Raw genomic sequence first — 24,803 nt, 5'->3', positions numbered from 1 at the left:
CATTTTATCCAGCTATTTTTAAAAGTACAAAAGTTTTCTTTTGTAACAAAGGAGTTTCTCCTTCTTCTAGGGAAATTTCATTATCACTGTCAGGATTTTTACCCAACTTCTGTTTTTTGTAATATGAATACACTGCTCAGAAATAAATTTAAGACTTTAAGAATATCATATGAACATGGATTGTACTGTGTACCAGAAAAATAATTATTTCCTGACTTTACTGTTTCACTGGGCTGCTACTAACACTCGGATGTTGTGAACTGACTGGCCCTATGTGTGGTATTCTCTTTCTACTGAGAATATTCATGAATCAGCTTTTAGATGCCAAAGAGTACAACCTGTCTTCAGGGAGCAATTTCTATGTCTCTTTAAGTTTAGTGCTTGGTATGTAGCAAATTATAAAGAGGAATGTGATACCTAGGATTTGCACACGGAAGTGTAAAATGTTTAAAATAGAAAATTAAGGACAAAAATCCTGTACCACACAGCAACGTTTAGATTCCCCTCCCCTCCATCCCCTGCAATCAGCAGGGATGAGTATTGGGTAAGAATCAGTGGTGAGAGACCTCCTGCTCCTGTCTGGAGTATAAAGAGTCCTGGTTTATTATTCTGCATTTGCATGTGGCAGCAAATGTGTAAATGTTTTAATAATACAAAAATCCCAATAGAGTGGAGGAGGAGGATATGAAAGAAAGAAATACAAGGACATTTACTTTCTTGAGAGTGAGATAGAAAGGAAAAGAGAGAAAGAAGATGACATGATAAGGGACAAAGCAAGCTTTCTGGGGTATATCTGGAAAAAGCTAGAAGAGAAATCATTAGGAAGTCCATAGTGCATCTACAGTGATACAGTGCGGATCAATTCATTTAACACTGCCCTGTACATTTACAGAAAAGTACTTTTGATATAATAAAGGCTCATAAACACACAGAAATTGGGTTAGACCTGTTTCGAATTCCTGCCAAACAATGGTTCAGAAAAATGAAGCTCTATTTTAATTAGCTCGACTCAAGAGTGATTTGATAACAGCAGATGCTGTCTGGATGCTTTCAGCTTGATGGGCTCCACATACATGAACTTAAGAGTGGCTTTGATGCAATTAGATATCTCTCTCTCCTTTAACATGTGTTAAGCTGAACCAATGGCCTGTGTCTATTTAACATCTTGAACTAGAAGGATATTGACACTCTTCCTCATTCTTCTCCAAATGAGTGGAGCTAAAGCAAAGAGAAGGCAGCTGACTTGGGCTTACGCATGCAGTTCCCACAACTTGAGGCCAGAAAGGAAAGGGCACTAATACCCTACCCACAATATAATATTAAGATCTTAACATTAGGTCTGTTTCTACCACAAACCAAATTTCCTGCCGTGTAATTTTTACAGGCTTGGTTAGTCTCAGTCAAAAAACCTGCCCTATCAGTTGCTGCTTCAACTTATATCATTTTCTGTAAAAAGAAGAGAGGCTCAATAATAATTCCATACATCCCTTTCAGTTCTATATTCCAGAAGATACTCCATACACACACTGTACCATTAGAAGAACTTCCATTCCATCATGGTACAGCTCTCCCACCTACTATCCACCATTTTCTCTTAGAGATAACTTCTTCCATTCCTGGAAATATTCGTGCATTGACATCTTAGGGAACCCTTTGCCTTTCTAAAGTGATCTACCTACCTCACTCTGTAGCCATAAAGTACAGGCATTTGCTAAAGGACACATGCAACATAGGAGCTGCTTTAATGCATCAGGGACAAGGCTAATAGGAGGTCTTGATTTGTTAATTATCTGTCAGTTTGTCACAGCTGGGCTGCAAGGAGTGGGTGAGGGGGAATCTTTCTGCTTGGTTCTTTCTCTAAATGCTGAATTAGGCTGTCAAAACCTTCATCCCACCACAAGAGGCTGTGAAAAGAAGAGCCAGACTATCCTTTTCTTCCTCCTTTTCCCCGCAGGATACGCTGCTTTAGATGTCCTAGCCTCCCACCATGTCTCCAGAAATGTATATGGCATACATAAAATGACCTTCACACCATCACACCATGCCCAGTTTAGTCAAGGGACATTAGCAGACCCAAGCATGATAAATCAGAGAGGAAATCCCAGTGCCAGGGGAGCACGCAGGAGGCATTTATTCTGCAAGGAGTCTTAAAGTTGCTACCTGCTTGAATCAGCAATTTCAGAGCGGGGTTTTGGAAGGCAGAAAGCTTGGCCTCTGTGAGAGCAGAGAGATAGATATACATTGAGTTATAGAGATAAGAGGTGGAGTAGTGGCAAGATTCCCTTTCTTCTTACATCTCTGCCCCATGTAATCCTATAAGTAGGAGGAAAAGTTCAGGCTGTCTAATGGGATAAAGCATGGAATACCCCCATGGAGACAAAGCTAGAAAAGCAGAAAGCGGCTGTGATATAGCAGTAGAATTTACTATAAGTGCTTATGCCTCTTAAATCCAGCTAAACGTGGCCGTTAAGCCATGAGAGCCTAGGGAGATCCCCACCCACTCCTCTATTTTCCCTGCAGGCCACGTCCAGAGCATCCCATCACTCAAGTCCTCTCCTCAACAGGCCCTGAATTATGAAAAATCCCCTGCAGGAGCTTCCCACATGCAACAGACACACCCCTTTCCTACCACCAGCGATGCTTCTCCCTTTCAGGTGTGGGAGGCTCAAAATTTATTCCACGAACACCGGGGAACTGCCTGCTTGATGGGATGGGAAAATTGAGGACATTCAGCTCTGGCTTTGTACAGGTGATCAGAAGCTATAAAGTCACCTGAACTGGAAAAAATGACCATGAGCATTCCCCTTGTCCATTGCAACATAAAAAAAAGTAGTGACTGAAGTTAATATTTTTTTAGTTTACACTTATGGCAGCCAAGGAGCACATACATATAGTCAGTACACAAGTCAAATTCTCAAAACAGTTTTCTTCTGTGAACCATCTTCACCTATAGATTGACAAAACTGGTGCTTTTCAAGTTTGAGCTAGAATCCCTTAGAACCAGCATTTCATTTTCTAGTGTGATCCACCTACCAGTATACAGCTCGTCAGCCGTAAGGGTAGAGCAAGAGCTACGGTGTCCTCGCCTTATTATTTAGTCCCGAGCACTAGAACAAATAATACCTTTTTGCACAGACAGTCCTACATTCCCCAAAAAGGGCCTACTGAGAAATCCACTGGGGACAAAATAACTGTCTTTATCTTTCATCAGGTAAAGTTAATAGGTCTATTTCTGGGAACATTTGCAGAGCTTGTCCCTGGAAAATAAAATTTGCTAAAGCACTGCTGCTCAAACTTTATGCAAGCTTGACTCCCTTTTGCACTCATCTGTTGGTGATGGCTCATCCCACATTCCTCAGCTGAGACGGCAGCAAGTTCCTTCAGGAAAATGAGAGTTACTAGAATAAATGCTAACTCTTCAAACTAGGAGGAACAGAACTCCTAATAGCAATTACAAGTGGAAAGCTGTTTACTGGCCAGTGACTTTGTGACTGCCTTTGAAGCCTTTTGTATCCCTTTGGGGGTTATAACCTAAGTTTGAGAAGCACTGCTTTAAGGAACTTAACTATAAAGAGACACAGCATTGGTGATGACATAGCACTGTTCCCCACCCCACACCTACAGAAGAGTTTAGGAGCAATTTCCCAGCAAGTCCTGGTGGCCCCAGCCCCTTTGTCTTCAAAAGCTCTGCCCTACAGTGATACAGGCTCATGGGTGTTGAGATGATGCTTGAGATAAAGACCCAGTAGCACCGATAATACAACCAATGCAGCAGTCAGCATTAATTATTCCAAACTACCATAGGGCTAAGCCTATGTCTCTTAAAACATCTGTCTCTCAATCTTCTGGTCTTTAATAAAATCACCCTCCCAGCCATAGGGTGTAACTGGAATTGTACATACGCATGTGCATGCAAAAACCTAAATGCATAAGGAGAGATTGAGGTCCTCATTAAAAAATGGAATAAATAAGAATTCACCAAGGAATTCTGCCAGAGCCTGATTTCCAGATCTGGTTTTGCTGCATTCTTGCCCACAGACTGCAGAGTTCTGGGTGCCTCCCTATCCTTCTCCAGCTGCGCAGTCCTCTTCAAATTCAGACTTCTTGCACCTATAATTACTAGGTGCCCTGTGCCAGGCTCCTTTAATTAACCAACCCAACTCTTCTCCCTTTGGGATCAGACTAAGCTCTTTTTTATTAGTTCCATCATTAGTTCCATCAGCATCTAGGCCTAAGCAGGATAACTTATACAACTTTCTGAGTGGGGCTGTAGGGTGCAAATGATCTCCAAAGAACCTGCCTGAAGAAGAGGCAAAGAAAGCAAGGCTATGAACCAAGGAGAAATGGCACGAGGCGTTGATACAACACCTTTCAAACTTAATTACATCAGCAGAAATTACACAGCTGAAAATCCTCAGGAAAATGCCTTGCATGAAGGGGCCTGGGTGTGCCAGTTAGGTGCTGCTACAGTGCTGAAGGTGCTTCAATCCAAAGAGCCAAGGCAAGAACAGAATAAAACACCTTACTTGTCATTACAGCAGAGCCAACCTTGTGATTTTCAGGGCTCCAAGAAGGAGCAAAGCATTACTGAGTGAGCGAAGCATTCCTAAACCTCACTTTCTCCAACTGATACTGTCTTCCCAGCAGCTAGGATAGAGTCTAAATTACAGGTCCATGCAATGCCCAAGAAGAAGAGGGTTCCCATTTCACTGTTCATATTTAAGACTCCATGTTCAGAGTCTAGATACTGCCTAAACAGTTCTTCTCCCTACCCTGCATGGCACCAAGGAACATCTTGATCTTGCAGACAGTTTCTTTGGCATTTAGCAGTATGTTACCTTAGCAAAGATACCTTCATTCTCTGAAGCTCTTTCACCTAATTTCTAGACAAACTGCAACACACATGCAATTTAAAAAAATGGAAAATGCACACTGGCCTTTTGTGGACCATGAGATATTCATTCTCTATGTATGTGTTCATGCATGTGGTGGAGAAAGAACGGGAGGTGAAAAGCAAAAGAGCTGGCTAATGTCCTGGGATTTGTTAGGACAGGCGGTCACTCCAGTTGCACAGCTTGACTTCCCCAGAGAGTTTTCTCAAGGAGAAACCAGCCATCGATCTTGGGACACACAACTTCCAGGACCGTTCCTTATCTCAGAACAGCTTCTGCCACGAATTCCTGAATGCGCTTTAATGTTTAAATTATTAAATGCATTAATGTATTTACATTATTCAAGTCTTATGTGCATTTTTCTAAGATAATTTATGTATAAGAGTTTGAATGTCCATGACTGTTAATGTCTACAACCCTTCCTGTTCATTATTGATTCTGGAAGGGAAAAAAAAAGGCAGTGTTTTAATGCCTTATTTTTAATGTATTAAGAGTCTGAATAAGTGCATTCTCTTTTTTCTTTTGTAATTTCATAATTTAAGTAGTGCATTTATTAAACTGACACAGTATGAATTGTGGTGAAGTCTGGCACAGGTCCATGCTGCCAACGCAGCCCAACCGACCATCACGCTACTCTGCAAATCATGTACAAGCTCAGCTCCTCTTACGCCAGCTTTTACTCCCTACCTGAAATCAGAAGGGACAGAGACTACAAAGAAGTCTTTTTAAAATACATTTTCTTCGCTATTTACACAGCTTTTCTCTGTTGTCTCCATTTTAAGTCAGTGAAAAGTTTTCTTATGCTATTGATGAACTGGTTTTAATGTAAACATGTTTTTTCAATGACCTCTGACACACATAGTACAGTTTAAAAATGTCTACAGTTCGAAGGCTCTTCAAAAATCTAAACTGACTGTAATTTTGTTGTTTCTACACCACAGTTGCACACATCATAAAACCAAAAATTTGTCCACAGCTTAATGTTCACAGACAAATTATATACAGGAATCAGGTCACCTCCACGGTTGAACCACAGTCACGTCTAGAGCAGAACACACAGCCGTTCAGCAGTAGCTGGCCATCTTGCGTGCCAGCTTGGGACAAGAATGCTATAATAGGCAACAGAAACGGCAAAAAAATTCAGCTAACACACAATAGAGCTACCTCCGCTCGCTCCACCCACACATAAATGGTGTTGTATGGACATGCACTTTATATATAAATTATGTGTAAATGCCTTAGATGTTTAGAGCCAAAAATACTACTTTCAAAGTCCAGTTTTTACTGCCAGACAAATCCACTGCCAGCTGAGCCTACACAGAGCAACAGTGACACCCGATGGCTCTCAGCTTAACCTTCGGACATGGCGAGAAGAATCCAGGGGCTCCATTCCTCTGTCAGTATGGTCGCCCCAACTCCAATCACCTATCAGAATCACTCATCAAGAAGCTCAACTGCTGAGAGATAAAACTTGCTGTACGTAGGCACTGTATGTAATTATGAGTGTGTGCATAAGTTTCACAGTACATTCTGCATAATTACAGCCTTGCCTGGCACAGTTGCCAGTGCGAGCATGAACACACACGCACACACATAATGTATGCACAATATTGTGCATATGGACTTGGGAAAAGACAGAGAACAGTGAAAGTTGCTGGCTGTTGTTTTAAGAGCTGACTCTGCCATTTCTAAGGTTAAGTTTGTGTTTTTTTGCTACTCATTACCATTCTTTAACTGTTACAATTTATATCAGCATATAATGTTAAATAATTACAGGGAGCGGAGCTCACTCTAGCGAGGATATAAATGCGCTGTGGGATTCTACAGATTTAAACAAATAACACTCACAGCAGGGGGTGAGCAGATGAATTAGCATTAATATCCTGCCTGGGAGATCCCAGTGCAGTGTTATGGCTTAAATACAGATCTTTTCTGTAACAGTCAATATGACAGCTACCAGCAATACAGCCCGGCACATTCACTAGTCAATACAGCAGCTGCAGCTAAAAGAATGCCCTTGTAATAATCCATACAGCAGCCAGTTAAAATAAATAACTTCCCTTTAACAGTCTATATCACAGCCAACTGCATTAAAACCTTCCCTTTTAAGGTCTATACAATAGTCAGCTAAATGGAAAAATTGGCATCCTTCTTGGCAGCTTCAGAGGGAAGTCAAGCATCAAATGGGCTAGAGACTGAATCCTGCTCTGCTCTCTTGGGGGACGAGTGGGGTCCCTTCCATATCATGCCGGTGGGGAATCCTGCAATGCTGCTATTACAGCTTGCAGTTTAAGTTGTGTGAGAAGATGATTTAAGCCTCCAAAGCCATCACTTCACTATCTTTCACAAGCAATTACATTCACTTTAAAAAATAAAGACCAAACCCAATTTCTTTCCTGATCAGAATAACAAATCGGGTAGATGACAGCTGTCCAGGAGTAGCCAGCACTCATATTTCCTCAGAGTAAAGGCAATATACTTTTTCTAGCACTTCTACCAATAGAGAGATGCCCCATCCCAGTCTAAAAGCAGAACCCAAACTTGAACTCTGCTTTAAACCAGTAGCTGCTTTTTTACCCTTTAACAAGAAGCAACAGGCAGAGGTAGGCTAGGAGTCTACCTCCCTTGGACTGTATACCATAGCGCTTCATTGTGCAATCGCAACTGCAAAAAGATTTATATCATAATATAAATCATGATAGAAATGGTTACAAACCATCCAAACCTGAAAACTGAACTAGAGGAAAATCCATGACCACCATGAATTCTGTCATAAGGCCACCTACATACAGTTTTTTTATATATAGGGTCAGATTCTGTTCTTGCATATATAGATTTTATACTGGTATACCTTCATTCTTCTGTGATGGAGTGGCTGTAGATTTGCACTGAAAATTAACTGACATGCAAAACAAACCTGTAGAACTTCAACAAATTAAAACAATGCTTCTTGAGGCAAATTAGAAAGTAAAACACAAAAAACTCGTAACGCACTTAATACTGAGCTTATAGTTTACAAACCATTGTACAAGCAATAATAAATCTCTAGAAAATGAAATGTGTAGATATTTTGCTATTTTCCATACTGCTAGGAGATTTTACTGACACAGAATTCTGCCACTAAAAGACTACATTTCCTTGCTTCTTAGCAAATGGAGCTTCTTAGAAAGGAGATAGATGACAATTTAGTTAGAAATTGGAATGATAAAGCAGGAATGGCATTTATTCTTTAAAACTCCACAAATGAAAAACATCTGCCTACTTTCTTTTTAAGAAACCTGTCCCTTTGGGTATATATTAAAAAAACATAAACACAAACCAGGGGCCTACAATCCCACCAGATGTTTGGCACCTGGAGCCTTTTCAAGTAATTGATCAAGAAAATAATTTTTTTTCAGGTAACAGGAAAAAATTATCTCTAAAATCTTTCACATTGTCAATGCTTTAATTTATTTTATCTCAGATTTTAGGGAAAGACTGCAACTACAAACACGTTCCAGCTTATATAGTCTCCCAAATTAAAAATAAATACACACCACCCCTACTCCAGAAGTCATGGTTTGAAGCTTTGACCATATTTTGCAAAATGACAGTTATTAAAAACAACAAACATGCATCTCAGTGAGTCATCTGGTTTCCAACTTCTGAGTCAAAAGGGGCTGATTCCACACAAACTGAAACCTGGCTCTCTGACTACTTGCATGTTTAACGATTTGTATCTCTGCACCACAGCTTCAGAACAGGATGTGGAAGAAAAGAATGAAAAGGAGATGGGAGAAAGGGGAGGGGAGGGGAAGAGAAAAAACACTTCTTTACTGGTCCCAGTGTCATTGCAAATAAAGACCATGTCAAGATTTAAACCATAATAATGGAAAGGCTATAAAGGTCCCTGCTATAATGTTTCCTCTGATATTCCCTTTCATAAATGCTCTCTTTATGTTGCACGCTTTGCAATAATACATGTAATGTTTGTGAACCAGCCCCGCTGGGGAAGCTGTATCATATGAAGCTTCACAGAATACAACATGAGAAACCAGACGATTCATTTACCAGTTCCTCAACGTTTGTTAGCTGCACCTACATTTGTCAAGAGAACGCAACAAACACGAGGAGACAAGTACCTAAAGCAACCTCCAAACATGCTTAGCTGGAAACAGGCCTGTATGTACCAACGCAAGGATATGCAGTACGGAGTTACCTCCTCCTCCAGCACAAAACCTGTCTGGGTAAGGCTCAAAGCCTCTTCTCAGATCCTACATGTATAAGCAAGAACCCCGAGCTTGTTCACAGGTATGCCAATCGGATCGATAGCATCCTGAGCTTCCTCTTGGCAGAGACAGTGGAGAACGTCAGTGCCAAGAGTATCTGCACAAGAGATCGCTGCCAGCACCACTGCTGTGAGCCTCCTGATGGCAGTGCATCAACACACACGCGTGGGGTACTGGTTGCAACACCTCTTTCATTCTGCATGTGCACTGCAAGACCCATTCATTCACTGGCACAGGCGGCTGCATGGAGCTCAGCTCTGTCTTCCCAGGAGGGATGACACCAACAGCCCAAGGCATCTCCATGCCTCCTGTCAAGAGAAGTACAGAGAACACCACCTCTGAAAGAATTTGGATCAGACTGGAATCCCATGGGGCTTTAGTACTGAATTTCCCAAGTGACCTGGTTACCACTGCTTTAACCATACTGGGTTCTTGGTAACTGACCATTAAAGTGAGAACTAAGTCCACCTTTATGGGATTGCAGCCACCTGATGTCAAAAATATAGTGTCAGGGGGGTGGGCTCATCTCAGTCTTGACTGTAATTCTCAATCACTGCACAGAAAGTATTTATATCCTGTTGGCAGCATGTGTAACCAATGCGACTCTTCGTGTCAGAGCTGTCAATTACGGGCTTGACTTATGAGGAAAGATTAAATGAGCTAAATATGTAGAGCTTGGCTAAGAGACCAGGATGGGGGTGGGGGAAAGGAGAAATGATGTGATAACTGTCTGCAAACATCTGAAGGGTGCAGATGCTTAAGGAGGAAAGGAATCACTTAGGGTGGCACACAAAACAAACAGGAGAAGCAAGCAGGAAGGAGACATGGGAAATTCTCACTTGTGTAGTAAGGAAACTCCATTCTAGCAAGGTGTACTCTGCTGTAGAACTGTACCCCAAGGAATACCATCATTCAGGCCATTCAGACACCTGACAAAATACTAGGAAGTCAATAGCAGAGGAAAATCCTGCTCTCATCAAAAGATAAAGCAGGTAACATAAAGAAGTGGGGCATATTGTGAGTGTGGTTGATGATACGAAACTACCTCTCTTGCTTCTCTCCAGCTGTAAAATCCTGTTACTAAAAAGCCAAGCATATTTTCATTGTAACTCTTCCAGAAAGGCAACTGTCAAAGTATCAGTGGTGTGTTATGGGATCACAACCGGGAAGAGGACATGGTCTGTACAATTGTAACAAGAGCTATGTAAACACACATACAAAATCAAAACAAACAAGCAATACTATTAAGATGTTTGGAAGAATTTGCAATGTAAGTGACATATGGAGAAACACAAGAAAAATGAAAAGCAGGGAAGGTCTCTTCTCCAGTAAGTTGGTTAGGAACTCCAAATCCAAGAATTTTACTAGCTCTTAACTTCCTAGTTTGGCAAATCTTGGTTCTGAAGGTGCTAGCATCAGAAATATCTAAAGGATGCATCCCTGTGCATCAAAGTTGGGCAAAGTTCATTCAAGTTGTTGAATAACCCATTCTACCTTCCTTTTTAACATGATGAAGATGCATCACATCCTTTGATCTGAGGCACAAAAAAGATACTATAGACACTGCAAATTTTTTCTTATGGCATGATCTCCCAGGTAAAAGTAGGAGGAAGCCAAGAAGTGAAGAAAGTTATCACATGTAGACAGTTACAGTCTTGTAAGAATCACGAGCTGTCACTAGACTCTTTTTGATTGCAGTAACAATGACACAGGCAGCATCTGGATACGGGCAAAACAAGTTCAACTGCTCAGTGGTATTAGAGGTAGGCAAGGAATTAAGAATCTCTAGCAACACTTTCCAGGTTAGGAATTTAATAATGTGGAGTCAAGAGGCACTCCAAAGAACCAGTCTCCTGCATAAAGTTATTTCAAGAAGCTAAAAGGCAGACACTCCTGTGAAGTTCTTAAGCTGGTCCCTCCTCTCGCTATGCAGAAAGAACCGTGGGCAATTGCTGCCCTCTACAAGTTGTTCTGCATATAGCATGTTTTCCACACACATGTAGCTGAAATGACAGTATTATCTCACCTTGATCCAGTAACCCATCATTACCAAAAGCGCCCACTGCACAGCCATCTCTTTGCTGTGTGCCCCACCTGTTTGAAATGAATAGGTCCCCCTTCCAGCAGCTGGGATGCGCACAGCAAAGTGCCCCCCATCTCTCTGAGCAGGCAGAGTTGAGCTGCCAACTGGTACAGCACAGCCAGCTGACAGCAAAGCAGGTCCTCATCTGTAAAAAGCTGTTTGTAGGTACAGCATGTTTAGGCCTCCAAAACATCACATGAACATAAACAAAAAAAAATTAATTCATTTTTCTCTCAAGGCAAAAATATCAAGTAATGTTAAATATTTCCTAACTGGGTGCCGGTTGATTTCTTTCAATGTCAAAAAGCACTGTAATTTCCATTTTACCTTCAGTGAGATATCTGAGATCTCTGGAAGGCAAATCATACCTAATGTTAAAAAAAATTCTAACCTAACTGTAGTACTTTCACTTCCTTGCATGTTTTGTAAAGAACAACTTAGGAGTATTGAAACTATTTTAAAACCATCTTAAAGGTCTTCTAACCGGTAATGTTGGTTTGCCTGAAAAGCAAGTAAGGATTGCTTTCAGAGCTCTCTTTTGCACAAGTGCACAGAAAAGATTATAAGCTGCTAACTCACCACACTGTTAGTAATAGAAAATGACTGTACCTACCCCAGCTGTTACGCTGCCTCACCCACCGGCTCTGAAGTGTCATTTAACCTGTAAGCTCTTAGGGACAGGCAAAGCCATTATTACATTTTGTACACTCTAATAGTGTCTTAACCTGCTTTGGCCTGTAACTACAGCAAGTTTCTAGCTTTCATACATTAACATATAATGCTACAACAGAAGTTATATTCCAAACTATTACAGTCCATCCTCTTTTTAAATTGGGACTAAAAGGAATTCCAAGAAAACTTTCCCATTGACCTCACACAGGCAATTTAACTTGACATGACTGTGCTCCTTTAACTATGCTAAGTGAGTTTGAGTCTGTGTGTTTTGCACATATTAATATATTTATCTAAATCAACAGAGTAAAAGGCATTAACAGATTAAGTGAGTACATTTTGGATGAACAACAAAAGAAGGAAGTCAATGAACACACAGAAGTAAGAGACAAAAACAGGCAAAAACCCAATAATCTCAAACTTATCAGAGGGTCAAACACAAGAGAACTCTGCTTAGTAAATCATAGGATCCTCTTTGCAGCAAACCAAATGATATTAAGGCAGTCACACACCTCTGGCTCCCTGTTCAGGCCCAATAAAACTGAAATCTGCACAGCAATTGCCCTCCACAGCCTGCCAGAGTTATTGTCCATCGCTGGGAATCCACAGCAACACGTTCAGGACCTCCCCAAACTGAAGCATTATCACAGGACTAGGGTTACTGCCTGCGCGGAGGTCACAACACTGATGTCTCTCTCTCCCTGCTGACAGTGGTAAATTATCCTGACTAATGTTTCGCTGGGGGCTACAAGTTAGTTGCCTACTGACTCTGGCTGTCTGGAAATCCCCTCTGGATAGATTTACTTTTAGAAAAGCATTCAGTGCAGGCCACCACTCCGACAAACCCATTGTGGCAGACAGAAAATTTGTACAGTAAACAGGTATAAATCTTGTCTTAAACAATAAAAGGTGGGAAAATGGAAAGGCAAAGTGTGATGGGGAGCGTCCCTCCAGCACGCTCCACTACCTCATATCATTTCTGGAAACAGAAGTCCTTCTGAAAAAAAAATAAATCACATTTTCCTACAAATCTGCAAAAAAAAAGAAAAGATAAGGATACTATATGATATCCCTCGCGTAAGAATGTGTTCCAGGAAACAAAGTATGAGCTTTTAGTGAAAATACCATTCTTGTCTTCATTTCGAATAACAATTTCAGGCAAAGAATAATCTTTTAAAAATTCCCATGTATCTCATTTTCTGTACTGTTTGATCGGGCAGAAAGAACACCTACTAATTAGTAAGAAAAAGAGGGACACAGATTCTCAAAGTGCCCAAAGATTTGTTCATTAAAAGTGGGTTCAGAGTACTCTTAACTAACATTAGCCCCAACAAGCTCTCTCAGATCTTAAGACACAGTTCTGTAACTTTTCCTCATTCCCACTCATGGTTTTGTTCACATGGTTAAAGACAAGGGTGTTGTTAGTGTTAGGCCCCATCAACTTCTAATTACACCAGTTAGAGCTAAAAGTAGTCAAAATCTCAATTGCAAAGCTCCTTCCTCAGAAACCTAAATGAAATTCTTTTTAACCATAGCCTACTGAAAAGGATGCTTAACAGAATAGATAAGGTTTAAAAGAGGCAATGAAACAGAGATGATCTCATAATTCTATTATGTGCCACTGAATGCTAAGCGCCCAAATCCAGGCAGCTGAGAAAAGGGTAAGTAACTTTGTCCAGTTTCAGTTTCAAAAGTTTTATCCATTATAAACACATACCACAAATTTTACTAGTTTACTAGGAAAACTAGCAACTGAACATAAAAAACATAGAGGAACTAAATATACCCATAACCAAGCCCCAACATCATGGCTTCAATTTGAGATTGCAACTGATGGTTCAGGAAAGCAAAGATACAAACACCTGATGTGTTCGGCAAGGACATACTGACTGATGTGACTCTGCCAGTGGATACACAATGGATAAAGAAATGACGGCTCTTTTCTGCTCTGCACTTTTTTCATTATTCCTCAATCACCAGAAAAAGGATGAACTAAAGAAGTAGCAGTATACCGCCATCACTTCGGAAATATGTGTAACACATGGAGGACGAGGGGTAATGGTTTTAAACTGGAAGGCGGGAGATTTACATTAGGTATTAGGAAGAAATTCTTTACTGTGAGGGTGGTGAGAGCCTGGCCCAGGTTGCCCAGAGAAGCTGTGGCTGCCCCATCCCTGGAGGGGTTCAAGGGCAGGTTGGAGGGGGCTTGGAGCAACCTGGGCTGGTGGGAGGTGTCCCTGCCCAGGGCAGGGGGTTGGAACTGGGTGGTCTTAAAGGTCCGTTCCAACCCAAACCATTCCGTGATTCTATGCAAGGGTAGAGGCTCTTCCAAAGACATAAAAGTGATGGAATGAAGCCCCTGAAATAGAAATTACTTCATTTACCAGGCCAACAGATACAGGTCTTATGTGTATGCCACCAACTTCCTGGGTGAACCTGGCTAAACAATTAACCTGTATACCTCAACTAGCTTTTCTAGAAAATAGAGATAACACAAACATATTCCCTAAACACAGTAATTAATGTCTGCAGCGTACCCTCTGATGCGTACTCAAAAAAGGGTGTTAAAAGTATTCTGGCCATTATCATGACCCTTACAAATTTGAAAATCAGTTTAAGTAAGGGTGGGGAAAAGCCACAAGGGCACACACCAACAAGCTCGATGCTAATTGCTGTAGAGGCAGCAGAAATGCTTGTTACCTTGTACCTTTCAACAGCCTGCAAAAAAGGGAATAAAATGTCCGTGTTTCAGTGCTAACTGCTATCATCTGCAGCAAGAAACAGAAATAAACAGCACATGCTAAAACTAAAAGAAGAAAAGTTACATAATCCTGCAAAAGAAAATACCCTGTTCCTCATACCATAACCCTGGGATTTTGTCACGTAGTGAGAAACCAAGAGAATGTTTTACATTTACAACCAGTCCTTGTATATTTACAACTAGTACTTCTTCCAGATACCAAGCACCAGCATGGAAAGGAGTATGTTTTGTGGCAGGAAAAAACAAAACAAAACAAGTAGCATGTGGAAAAGCCTTGCTTGTAAATTCTGCTTCTTAGGCTTTTCCTACAACCAAGGCTCATGTTAGGGGCAATCATATCTATAACCTTCACAGCTGTAATTTAGACTGCAGCAGATTCGGCAGAAAACAAAGGCCAACAACAAACATACTCAAGCTCTTGAAAACATCTCTAAAGCAGCACAGAATGGTTAAAAAGCTACAAGACACTGCTAGGGAGAGACAAAACATGCTAAAAAGAGAAGCAGAAAAGATGATACAATTACACTGAAGAGACAAATTAGACCAAAGAAACAAAGATTCAAGAAGAAAAGGGAATTTTCCAATGCTTTAACCCCACAGAAAGGGGTTTTGTCCTATGTAGTTACATCTTTTGCACATTCCAGGACTTTGAGTGGTTGCAAAAAGACAAACCTATTCCAATTCCACAAGTGTTCAGAGGATTATCAGAGCGGCGGCACATATGAGCAGCGAGGGATGCAGCAGTGTTCACTGATAAGCTGGACTCAAGGAGAAGCTGATCCCGCACTGACGATGACAAACGTGGCTGTAAACAGCAGCAGAGCGAGATGCTGACACTCTGCTAACACAAGGTTACACTTCCCACTATGGAGCTACACGGCAAATTTTAATGGGCCAAGACCGACAGCTAGGGAAATGAGTGTCCGCTCTCTGCTGCAAAAATTATAGCTTTTCCCATCCCCCTCCAACTCATTCTCCACTGTCAGTACTGTAACACAATGACCTCTTACTAGGGAGTATTTTTCAGTTGGGACAGTTTATTGTAAGGACACTGGATCACTCAAGGGATTAATGGCATGGACGTGGAGTCCCTTATCTCCAGTTTGGTAGTTCAAAACATCAAAAGTGGCTTGAAGGAAGAGCAATTAGGAGCGTGACATGAGTTTGTAGGGCTCCATTCTGAAGGCCATAAACCTTAGCAGGGTAGGCTCTGAAGACCCAAAATGCAGGACACAATGCGATGTGTCAGACCGCATCATGCCACGTGATCTTGCAGAATGCTGAACCCTCTTGCAAACAACTGGAAATCATTGCTTTGCCTGGATTCCTGTTGAAAGCAGCAGGTTGTGGGGGTACACAGTACACAGAAAACAGGGCCACCAAGCACAGAGCAGAAGGTATTTAGCAGCTTGCAGGATAGAATGCCCATCAGAATGACAAATACAATACATGCAAAAACAGTTTGAGCCTATAATGACATCTGCTGATACAATGGAAGATGTTTAAATTCTACTGCTTTCTCGTGCGTAACACCACTCATGTTCCAAACAGGTCCCAGTCCTATGAAACACTGAGTACTTTCAGTCACCAATTAAGTCAAAAAAAGTGAGGGGGTAAGTGCAATCATGAGACTCTTTTCTCCCTCCTCTGGATTCTGCAAGTCTTCTTCAACTGCCTAACACCAGATTTGAAGTCAGCAAGGATATTCCTGAGCACATGGCTTTCCCATCCAGAGCCATTTGTTGGATTCACGCCACAGTTTGTTCTGGTGTTTCCGTAAACATTTTTATGACATGGCACCATGTGCCTCCAAGGCTGCTTTAAGGCCCGGGACGTACTGCGTGCGTTAGAAGGCAGCATGATCCTGGCTACAGAGAAGCCACAGTAGTGTGGTGGAAGTTGGGTCATCTGGCTCACAGAACTGAACTGCTCATTTAATAAGGCTTCAACAGATACTCAGCTGGAAGCAATAATGACTCCTAAGGAAACGTGACAAAGACTGTGAGAGTTTAATAGAAAAAAAAAATTAATGAAAAAATAAGGAGAAAACTTCCACCTTTCAAAGGACTCTAATTAGCTCTCATGCAAGACAGCCTTGTGAAAGTGAAGTTTATGTTGGAGTTCTTTACATTTATAAATATTTTATGTGGTAGGCACACACACCTATACAGAAAGATACACAACTGCTATGTGCTTTCTCTGAGCAATTCTTCAGTTGCGCATACAGAGAGAAATTAATTAAACCAAAGGTAATGTTAGAATCTGCCTTGAGAAAGAGAACAAACTGTCACCCAGCACAGGCTGTGGTGATCTGCTGCCTGCTATGACCTTCCTTAGGTGGAGAGGGAGGGAAGGGGGACGATGACACGACAACCAACCCCCAAAAAACCAAACTATCAAGTCCATCACAAAGCACACAGTGTCAATAACAGCTCTGGGTAGTCTCACATACAGATGTCTAGGCTATTAAAGGATGGTACAGTGTTACTAGACCTGAGAGATCTTCACTGCAGAGTTTAACAGAATTCACGAACAGCCCTTTACTGATCCTTCCCAGTTTACAGTCTTCACTTACATGACCCTCCTTTAGAAATCATCTCCTGCATTCTCCAGTAAGAGTTACAAGGTAAAAATACTTTGATGTGGCCGGTGCCACACCATTAGGGAAAGTACTTGAGTCTTCTCATTGCAAACAGCTTGTATTCACTATGATCACCCAATGAAAGCCAGAGAAGAAACTCAATTAGAGATTTATATGTTTAGGACAATAACATGGGCTAAGAATTTTGGCAAGGTTTTGCCTGAGTTATAGGTGGCTGAAGGGGAAAGAAAAAAAGAAAAATAAGGTGGTAAAAAAAATATATCTGCCACTCCAGAGAGTGGTGGCTCACTTCCCACTCTGCGTCACCATAAAGATGAAAATAAAACAGGGTTCTTTCAGTTATCCTCATACACAAAAAATCCCACAGCTCTTTCCAAAACAGTTCTAGAGTGAAAACATTGGATCACATGCACTACCAGCTGCCAGACATTTCTAAGCTAAATCTGAGTGCATCTGAAAACAAAGACAGCTTGAATGAGGTCTCTGAACAGTGGAGGAGGTTTTTTTTTTTTATTAGACAATAGCACTAAGGGTCTCAGTTCAAATTATGCTGCACAGGTCTTTCTTCATACTCTTTTCTAAATAAGCACTGATCAGGAACATACATTGCACGCACTTATGTCAGGCAATCCATGCTCAAGGCCAACGCAGTGGCCTAGGTGACCCATGTCTAACCCCAGAAAGGTTATGGCTGAAGGTCAGAATTCAGAGGTCAACAGCAGGACAACATAAGGCAGTTTACACCTTTTTCACAAAGCACCAGCTCCTTAGGAAAACAAAAAAACCCCAACAAACCAACAATGGATGCAAAATGATGCAGGGAAGAGAAAAAGTCATGTATATTATATATCAGCAAGAAATTATATGCTGCTTCTTAAAGAACTTACCAGTGCCTCCCGAGATACTGCATTTTCAGTGGCAGGGCAGGAGCCAGCCTGGAAAGGAAGCACAAGAGTGAGGTTACAGTGCCACCCCATGGACACAACCAGAAATACTCGACGGTTAAGACCACTCTTCCTACAAACAGGCTTTAGGCAAACACACCCCTTCCTGCTATCGGTAGCTGCTCTATGATGGACAGAAGACAGAAAGGCCAGAATCACAGGCAAAAAATCAGTTCCAGCAGACCACATTTAAAACAACGGAATTCACATAATCTGCAGAATTTGCTTTAGGGAGCCAGGAGTTAAGAGCCAGAAAGATGTCAGGAAATAAATATTTACCCTAACTCAAATTCTGAAATATAGAGTGCAGTGAACAAATACAGCATGAAACTGAGACCCCCTCTGCTAAACTCTTAGTGGCAATACTTGTCACACTGGGTGGTATAAGACAGGATATTTTCATCATATATGAAATGAGTATAACTTGTCTGTCCAAAGGGACCTGATGAGTACTTGACATTTGCAAAGAATTTTGCAATACTAAAGGGAAGAAATGCTGCAGAAGCCCAAAGCACCACTATTGAAGTGGATACAAAAGTACCTTGTTCTGATTCCACAGTTCACTTTCTCCACTCTAGGACTTAACTTGTCACCAAGCTTCTCCCATTTCCACGAGCCAGTAATGCACACTTTGCTTTCTACACTGTTCTTCTAAAAGTTTCAAAACAACTATGATTTAACTAAACCCCACAATATGTCAGCAATCATAGAATGGTTAGAGTTGGAAGGGACCTTAAAGATCATGTAGTTTCAATCCCCCTGCCCCTCCAGCACGTCGCCCGCCCCACACAGCTTGGTGTCATTGGCAACTTGCTGGGGGTGCACTCATTCCCACACCACCAGTACTATACTTGTTTCCCACACATAATTAAGAGACATAGTTTTAGGGCAAATGATGAATATCTTACCTGGTACACTAGGAAAGGGTGGTACGCAAGAGGAAACTGAAACTATTTTGATTAAAGCAGGACAGGAAGCCAAAGACTGGACTAGACTTAAAATTCATCAGTTTCCACCCTCCAGGCTCACCTGCAGTTTTGCTCCTATTCACTCACTCATTAAGAACAGGCAGAACATTTTAGCATAGTCTCATATTTTACAGAATTACTCTCTGAGCTTTTCTTCTGCGCCAAAAAAAAAAAAAAAGCAGTTTGATCTCTGTGTAACTAGCACATACCAGCTTTCCCAAGGTAGAGACACCTAAATTTTACCATAAAATAAACATCTTAGTCAACCATCTACTTTCAAACGGGATTCACATGATGTTAAGATGGTCTAAATCATATTGCCTTTCCTGTTTTTTTACTCTTAGGAGAGGTGAAACATACAGGTTACCTCAATGGTAAAAACCTGCAGTTTTATTAATAATGAAGACAAGTTTTGAGGCTCAGGGATCCTATTCATAGAGTATAGGGAAAGGTAAAACTTTTAAGTGATAGCATAAAGGGCCTTAACTGACTTTTTGTCCTTGAATCGTACTCATCACTTTTATGACCCTTCCAAGTATCTCAAGATTCCCATCTACAAAATATGCAAAAAAAAAAAAAAAAAAAAAAAAAAAAAAAAAAAAAAAAAAAAAAAAAAATAGACAAAAGTAACTATTTACCACAAGAGGGTGCCAGAAACTCAAATATACTGCAACGTAGCTGTTTCCAGACACAACCATCATGACCAGGGCCCCCGCCAGTTCTCACAGGTAGGCAGTGGTTCTCTAGAGGCCCTTAGTCTCATTACGTGCAGTCATCATCATTTTTGTTGCTACTCCACTATATATCTGCAAAAATTTCAGCCACTAAGAATTCACTTTTGCTCTTCTGTAGCGTGTTTCAGGGAAAATTCAAAGCACTTTAACTACTGAAGCTGACTTCGCAAAGGGAAGAACTACAGATGTGGGGTGCAAACAGTAAAGGCACAAAGAAAGAAAGAAACCACCATGGAATCGATATCCTTGGAAAATTCCCAGAGCACCCTAAGTAACAGAGCTTGTGTGTTCTGCCCTAAGAAGCTGCACTAGTATTTATGGGCTATCACTCTACACAAAATTTAGCCAATGTGGGAAGTTGCCCAAAGAAGGATTTGAAATGAAGCCTAGTTTACTGTGAGAAAACATGCATTGACAAGTAAAAGAGTCTCGATCCTGACGACAAATATTCAAAAATTCTGACGTGCTTGTACATAACCTGATGACATCATATATATGAAGAGTTGGATAATTTCTGGTATTTTGACTGCATGATCCGAAGCTACCAACATTTTAAATGAGATCTGCCTTTTCCTTCCAGCAAGATTTCCAAGTACAAGGCAGAGTGTAACAGCAAAGGAACTAGTCTTACAAGGTGAAAAGAAACCCTCCAGAACATGTTAGGTCTGAGACAAGTCGGGGAAGATTCCATCCTTTCCTCATGATGGCTGTTCAATAGCCTGTATTTCATGAAAACAGTCCAGAGACCATTTATCTTCACCATAAAAACTATCTTACAGCAGAGAATCCAGAGGCTTGACAGTCAAGACCTACAGGCAAGCGAGGAGGAAAATTTACCTATCTATTGAGTAACAATGCAGCTAGGGAATTAACTCTCTGGAGCAACAAATCAGGCATCTTTCAACATCTTTTAAATTGACTTTAACTACTTCCTTACCTGAAGAAAAAATGCAGCTAGATGGTAGACTCAATCCAAAGTGAGTATAATGAAGCTTTAGAAACAGAACAAGTAAGATTTGGGCCTTTGTACTCTGCTTATTTCCCCTCTAAACCAGGTGTAAGGACATCACCAAGTGTAAAAGATGTTGGAACACCAGCACATTCCGTTCACCTCATCATCTTTCCATTCTCAGTCTCTTACATTATATTTATATGTAGTCTGTTTCTAACATAGTGTGCTTACCAGTTTCATAAAAGAAACAAAAGAATCCCCCATACAGAATCCACTCTGCCTGTGCTACCTCACTGGCTGCACTACCATGTTGGTACCAAGTCAAATTCAGCCATTGACTTTAACAACTTCAAGGCTTTTATGACTCACACAGACCAGCAACACACTGACTTTCAGGCTACAGGATTCTCAGCTACTGCACATAACAGATAACTAGGATATGTACAGATAACTAGGTATCATTTTGTGTCCCAAACTAAGCAGCTTGGAAGAATTTAGACATAGTTATCTAAACCAACAACACTACTGCCAATTAATGTTAAAAAAACTCAGTTTCTCTCACACTACTGGGATTTACAGTTAAATGGAATACCACAGGACTGGGTTACTGGCTGGCTGAGCCAAGAAGACACAACAAATACACTGCCAAAGTATTCGGCATCAAGAAATATTGACAGCCAAGAAAAATCAGAAATGGGTTATTCTGTTCAGAAGCTATACTGTCATCTTGCTCTTCCTTTTCTTTCACTATAAGGAATAGTAACAGAGAGACAGGATCTTTCCTTTTGTTTATTTTTCAGTCAAGACATTGCTAAAGGCCCAAGGAACATGCTTTCTAAGCAACACCAACTGTTGTAAAATCTCTGGTAGAAATGTCTGTTGCCTTTAGAATATAATTCTATCTATGTAAAAGATTACATTTCAGCTGCAACACTCCCCCCTCCCCACAATGCTTGAGGGAATATATTAATTCATGAGAATGAGAAATTTAAACTAAGAAAAACAGATAATAAACCAAAAGATATCTGACACTCTCTTTTCAGCATCTAAGCTAACTAGATTTGTAACAGAGAAAAACGTTAGGCAAGGCAGTGCTACCACTCATAGCCTTATGTTGAATGTTTGGCAATAAATAAACATCATTGGTGGTAGAAACTAAATATTTTTTTTAATTCTCTAAACATTTACTGTGCAATGGGGACACATATAACGGTGTCAAAACTGCAATGGTTTCAATAAGAAGAGTGGCATTTACCTTCTGTTAGCCTAATAAAGATATTTTCATTTTGTTTTATTCCAAAAATTGTCCCCTTAAGACTTCATCTGCTGTGCTATATATTCTTCAATTATACCCTCTTTTTCCAGCCAAAGCTGCAAGATTCTCTCAAATCCCCTCCAAGCCAACAGAATCTGAGAGCACTGAACACTTTCAGCATGAGGAATGTGCAACTAGTGCAAGACACATACCAGTGGGTGAAGATGGGGGTATCTGTCATCAGCAGGCACCGACAGCCTTGGACAGACAGAACAGCCCCTCACAAGCACACAGTGTGGGGAAGGAGGAAAGTGAATAAAAGCAGGGCTGCTCCTGGTGTGTGCATGGAGGGGGTGTAGATATTGGTATGGCTACCTTCAGCTGAACTTGAGCATCACCTCGCATACCTCAGGCAAGGCAGACCATCAGAGCCGCCCTTTACACAAACTGCCACCAATAAAGGAGCCCAAAGGGGTTCAACTAATTTGCTATTGCCTGAGAATCCGGTATTTTTGCATACAATGTGACAGAATCCGGCAGGGGAGCAGTTAATTGACTATTTTCATCTACAGTGGCTTCAGACCACCTCCCTCCTCGGAGGAGCTGACACAAAATAGCCTCTCTCTCTGCGATGAAAAGTTAGCTTTGCAGCCTGGGTATTCTGTTTTGTCTTAAGTTCTTCCTGACTTAGAATGCAACACAAGCATTAACTCCACTATGTTATTTACAGACAATGCCTGAAAAACCGTGCACCTTACACATAAGGTAAGAGTTACCATTCCCATTTTTCACTATAGAGACAGTGACACAGTGACTATCTTTGTGTCCTAAACTTTAGAACCCAGGGCGTGCTCTACCTACATATATTAGGCCCATTAAAAAACAAGGCTTTTCCATTTCCAAACATTAAGCCTTCTTTTCAGGAAAAGCAACACTAATTAAATGTTATTTAAAAAAGGGTGCAACAGGAAGATACGATATCCAAACTCAAGAGTTTCTCAGGCAATCACATTTGCCAATTAAACAGATTTCTTTCTCAGAAACCTCTAGTCAACTGCCTTGTCGACTGCCCAAGCAGCTTACGGATCAGTCACAGGTTGTTTCAGGTTTCCTCATTCCAAAAGCATTCCCTTGAAGCATGAGGAACAGACTGTCATGCCTGCACCTCAGACTACAACTGATGAAAGCCCGTGATCCATGCCAAACAGCAGGCCCACTGTGAGTTTGGTAACTTGGCCTTTCACAACTTAGGAGGAGATCTGTGCTGGTTAGTCAGAGAATGAATCTTATGTAATGTCTTTCGATTTCAATTTAGTTTAACAATGTTCCCATCAAAATCAGCCTCCTCAGTCCAAACTAAAAGGCTCAACAGAGAGGTTCGCACCAATTTAGTCAAATGTAGATAAACTGGAATGATTGCATATAAAAGTGTGTTGGTGGCAGACTTTGCTCTTCTTTCTTCCCTGTTGCTCAAACAGCCAGACCCTTCATCTCCTGCTGGCTGCAGGAGGGCCCTCTGCGGCCACCTAAAGGGTTTGACAGAATTCCATTGGTATCACATACTCAGGAGTCTGTTCGAGATACTGGTAGGAAGACAGAGCTGCCAGGAGGCCACTAAATTTGAGGTAGGTAGAGCTTGCAATGAAATACAAGTTGCTGTGGACCACAAGCGAGCCAGTGCAAGTGACTAGAAATCTACGCTACATACAACTCACTCACACTTGCATTTTCCCTATTCATGTCAAGTCCCAATTTAAAAATACCTTAAGCTTTTAGTATGTTTCTTGAGCATGTGCTCAAGCCAGTGAGCTTAACATGTCTTTTTTACCCTCCCCATTCAGTTTTTGACAATGCTTACACTACATCTGTCACTGCTTTGCCCTTTTATGCTGTTGGTTCAAGGATCTTTCTCTCTCACAGGCGCAAGGCAGAAACATTTTGTCTAACTGCTACTTCACCTCATTCCAAATCCCAGCTGACACATGAACCGCCTCTTTTCTCCCTGGCTGTGCTTCCCCCCGGCTCCCCTCATTCAAGTGCTTTATTGACTTTCACGTACAGACCCTAAAATGAAAAGACGCCCGCTGCCCGGGGGCCTGGCCTGACCAGCTCTCCCAGTCCGAGCTGCACTGGGCTGTCTGGCGGAGCGTGCCCGCACAGGGCAGGTGCCAAACTACCGAGATAAGCCCCCCGAGAGGCGAACGCTCCGCCGCTGCTACCGGGCACAGGGGGCTCAGGCGATGCCCGCCGAGCCGGGGCGTCGCATTCAGTTTTTGACAATGCTTACACTACATCTGTCACTGCTTTGCCCTTTTATGCTGTTGGCTCAAGGATCTTTCTCCCTCACAGGCGCAAGGCAGAAACATTTTGTCTAACTGCTACTTCACCTCATTCCAAATCCCAGCTGACACATGAACCGCCTCTTTTCTCCCTGGCTGTGCTTCCCCCCGGCTCCCCTCATTCAAGTGCTTTATTGACTTTCACGTACAGACCCTAAAATGAAAAGACGCCCGCTGCCCGGGGGCCTGGCCTGACCAGCTCTCCCAGTCCGAGCTGCACTGGGCTGGCTGGCGGAGCGTGCCCACACAGGGCAGGTGCCAAACTACCGAGCTAAGCCCCCCGAGAGGCGACGCTCCGCCGCTGCTACCGGGCACAGGGGGCTCAGGCGATGC

At 41.6% G+C, this 24,803-nt stretch overlaps 1 protein-coding gene across 1 annotated transcript in view; it reads right to left on the bottom strand.

Moving 5' to 3' along the window:
- The window catches only part of PEX14 (peroxisomal biogenesis factor 14), a 70,598-nt gene extending 52,343 nt beyond the window's left edge, over positions 1-18,255 (bottom strand). Inside the window, exon 1 of the mRNA XM_014941344.1 lies at positions 18,166-18,255. Coding sequence (XP_014796830.1) covers positions 18,166-18,255 — 90 coding nt within the window. The remainder of the gene's footprint in view (positions 1-18,165) is intronic.
- Positions 18,256-24,803: the final 6,548 nt, after the last annotated feature.

Source organism: Calidris pugnax, unplaced genomic scaffold (genome assembly GCF_001431845.1).
Source record: "Calidris pugnax isolate Ruff unplaced genomic scaffold, ASM143184v1 scaffold82, whole genome shotgun sequence".
In the NCBI taxonomy this organism is placed as follows: domain Eukaryota; kingdom Metazoa; phylum Chordata; class Aves; order Charadriiformes; family Scolopacidae; genus Calidris; species Calidris pugnax.
This window is presented reverse-complemented; position numbering and strand designations above follow the sequence as displayed.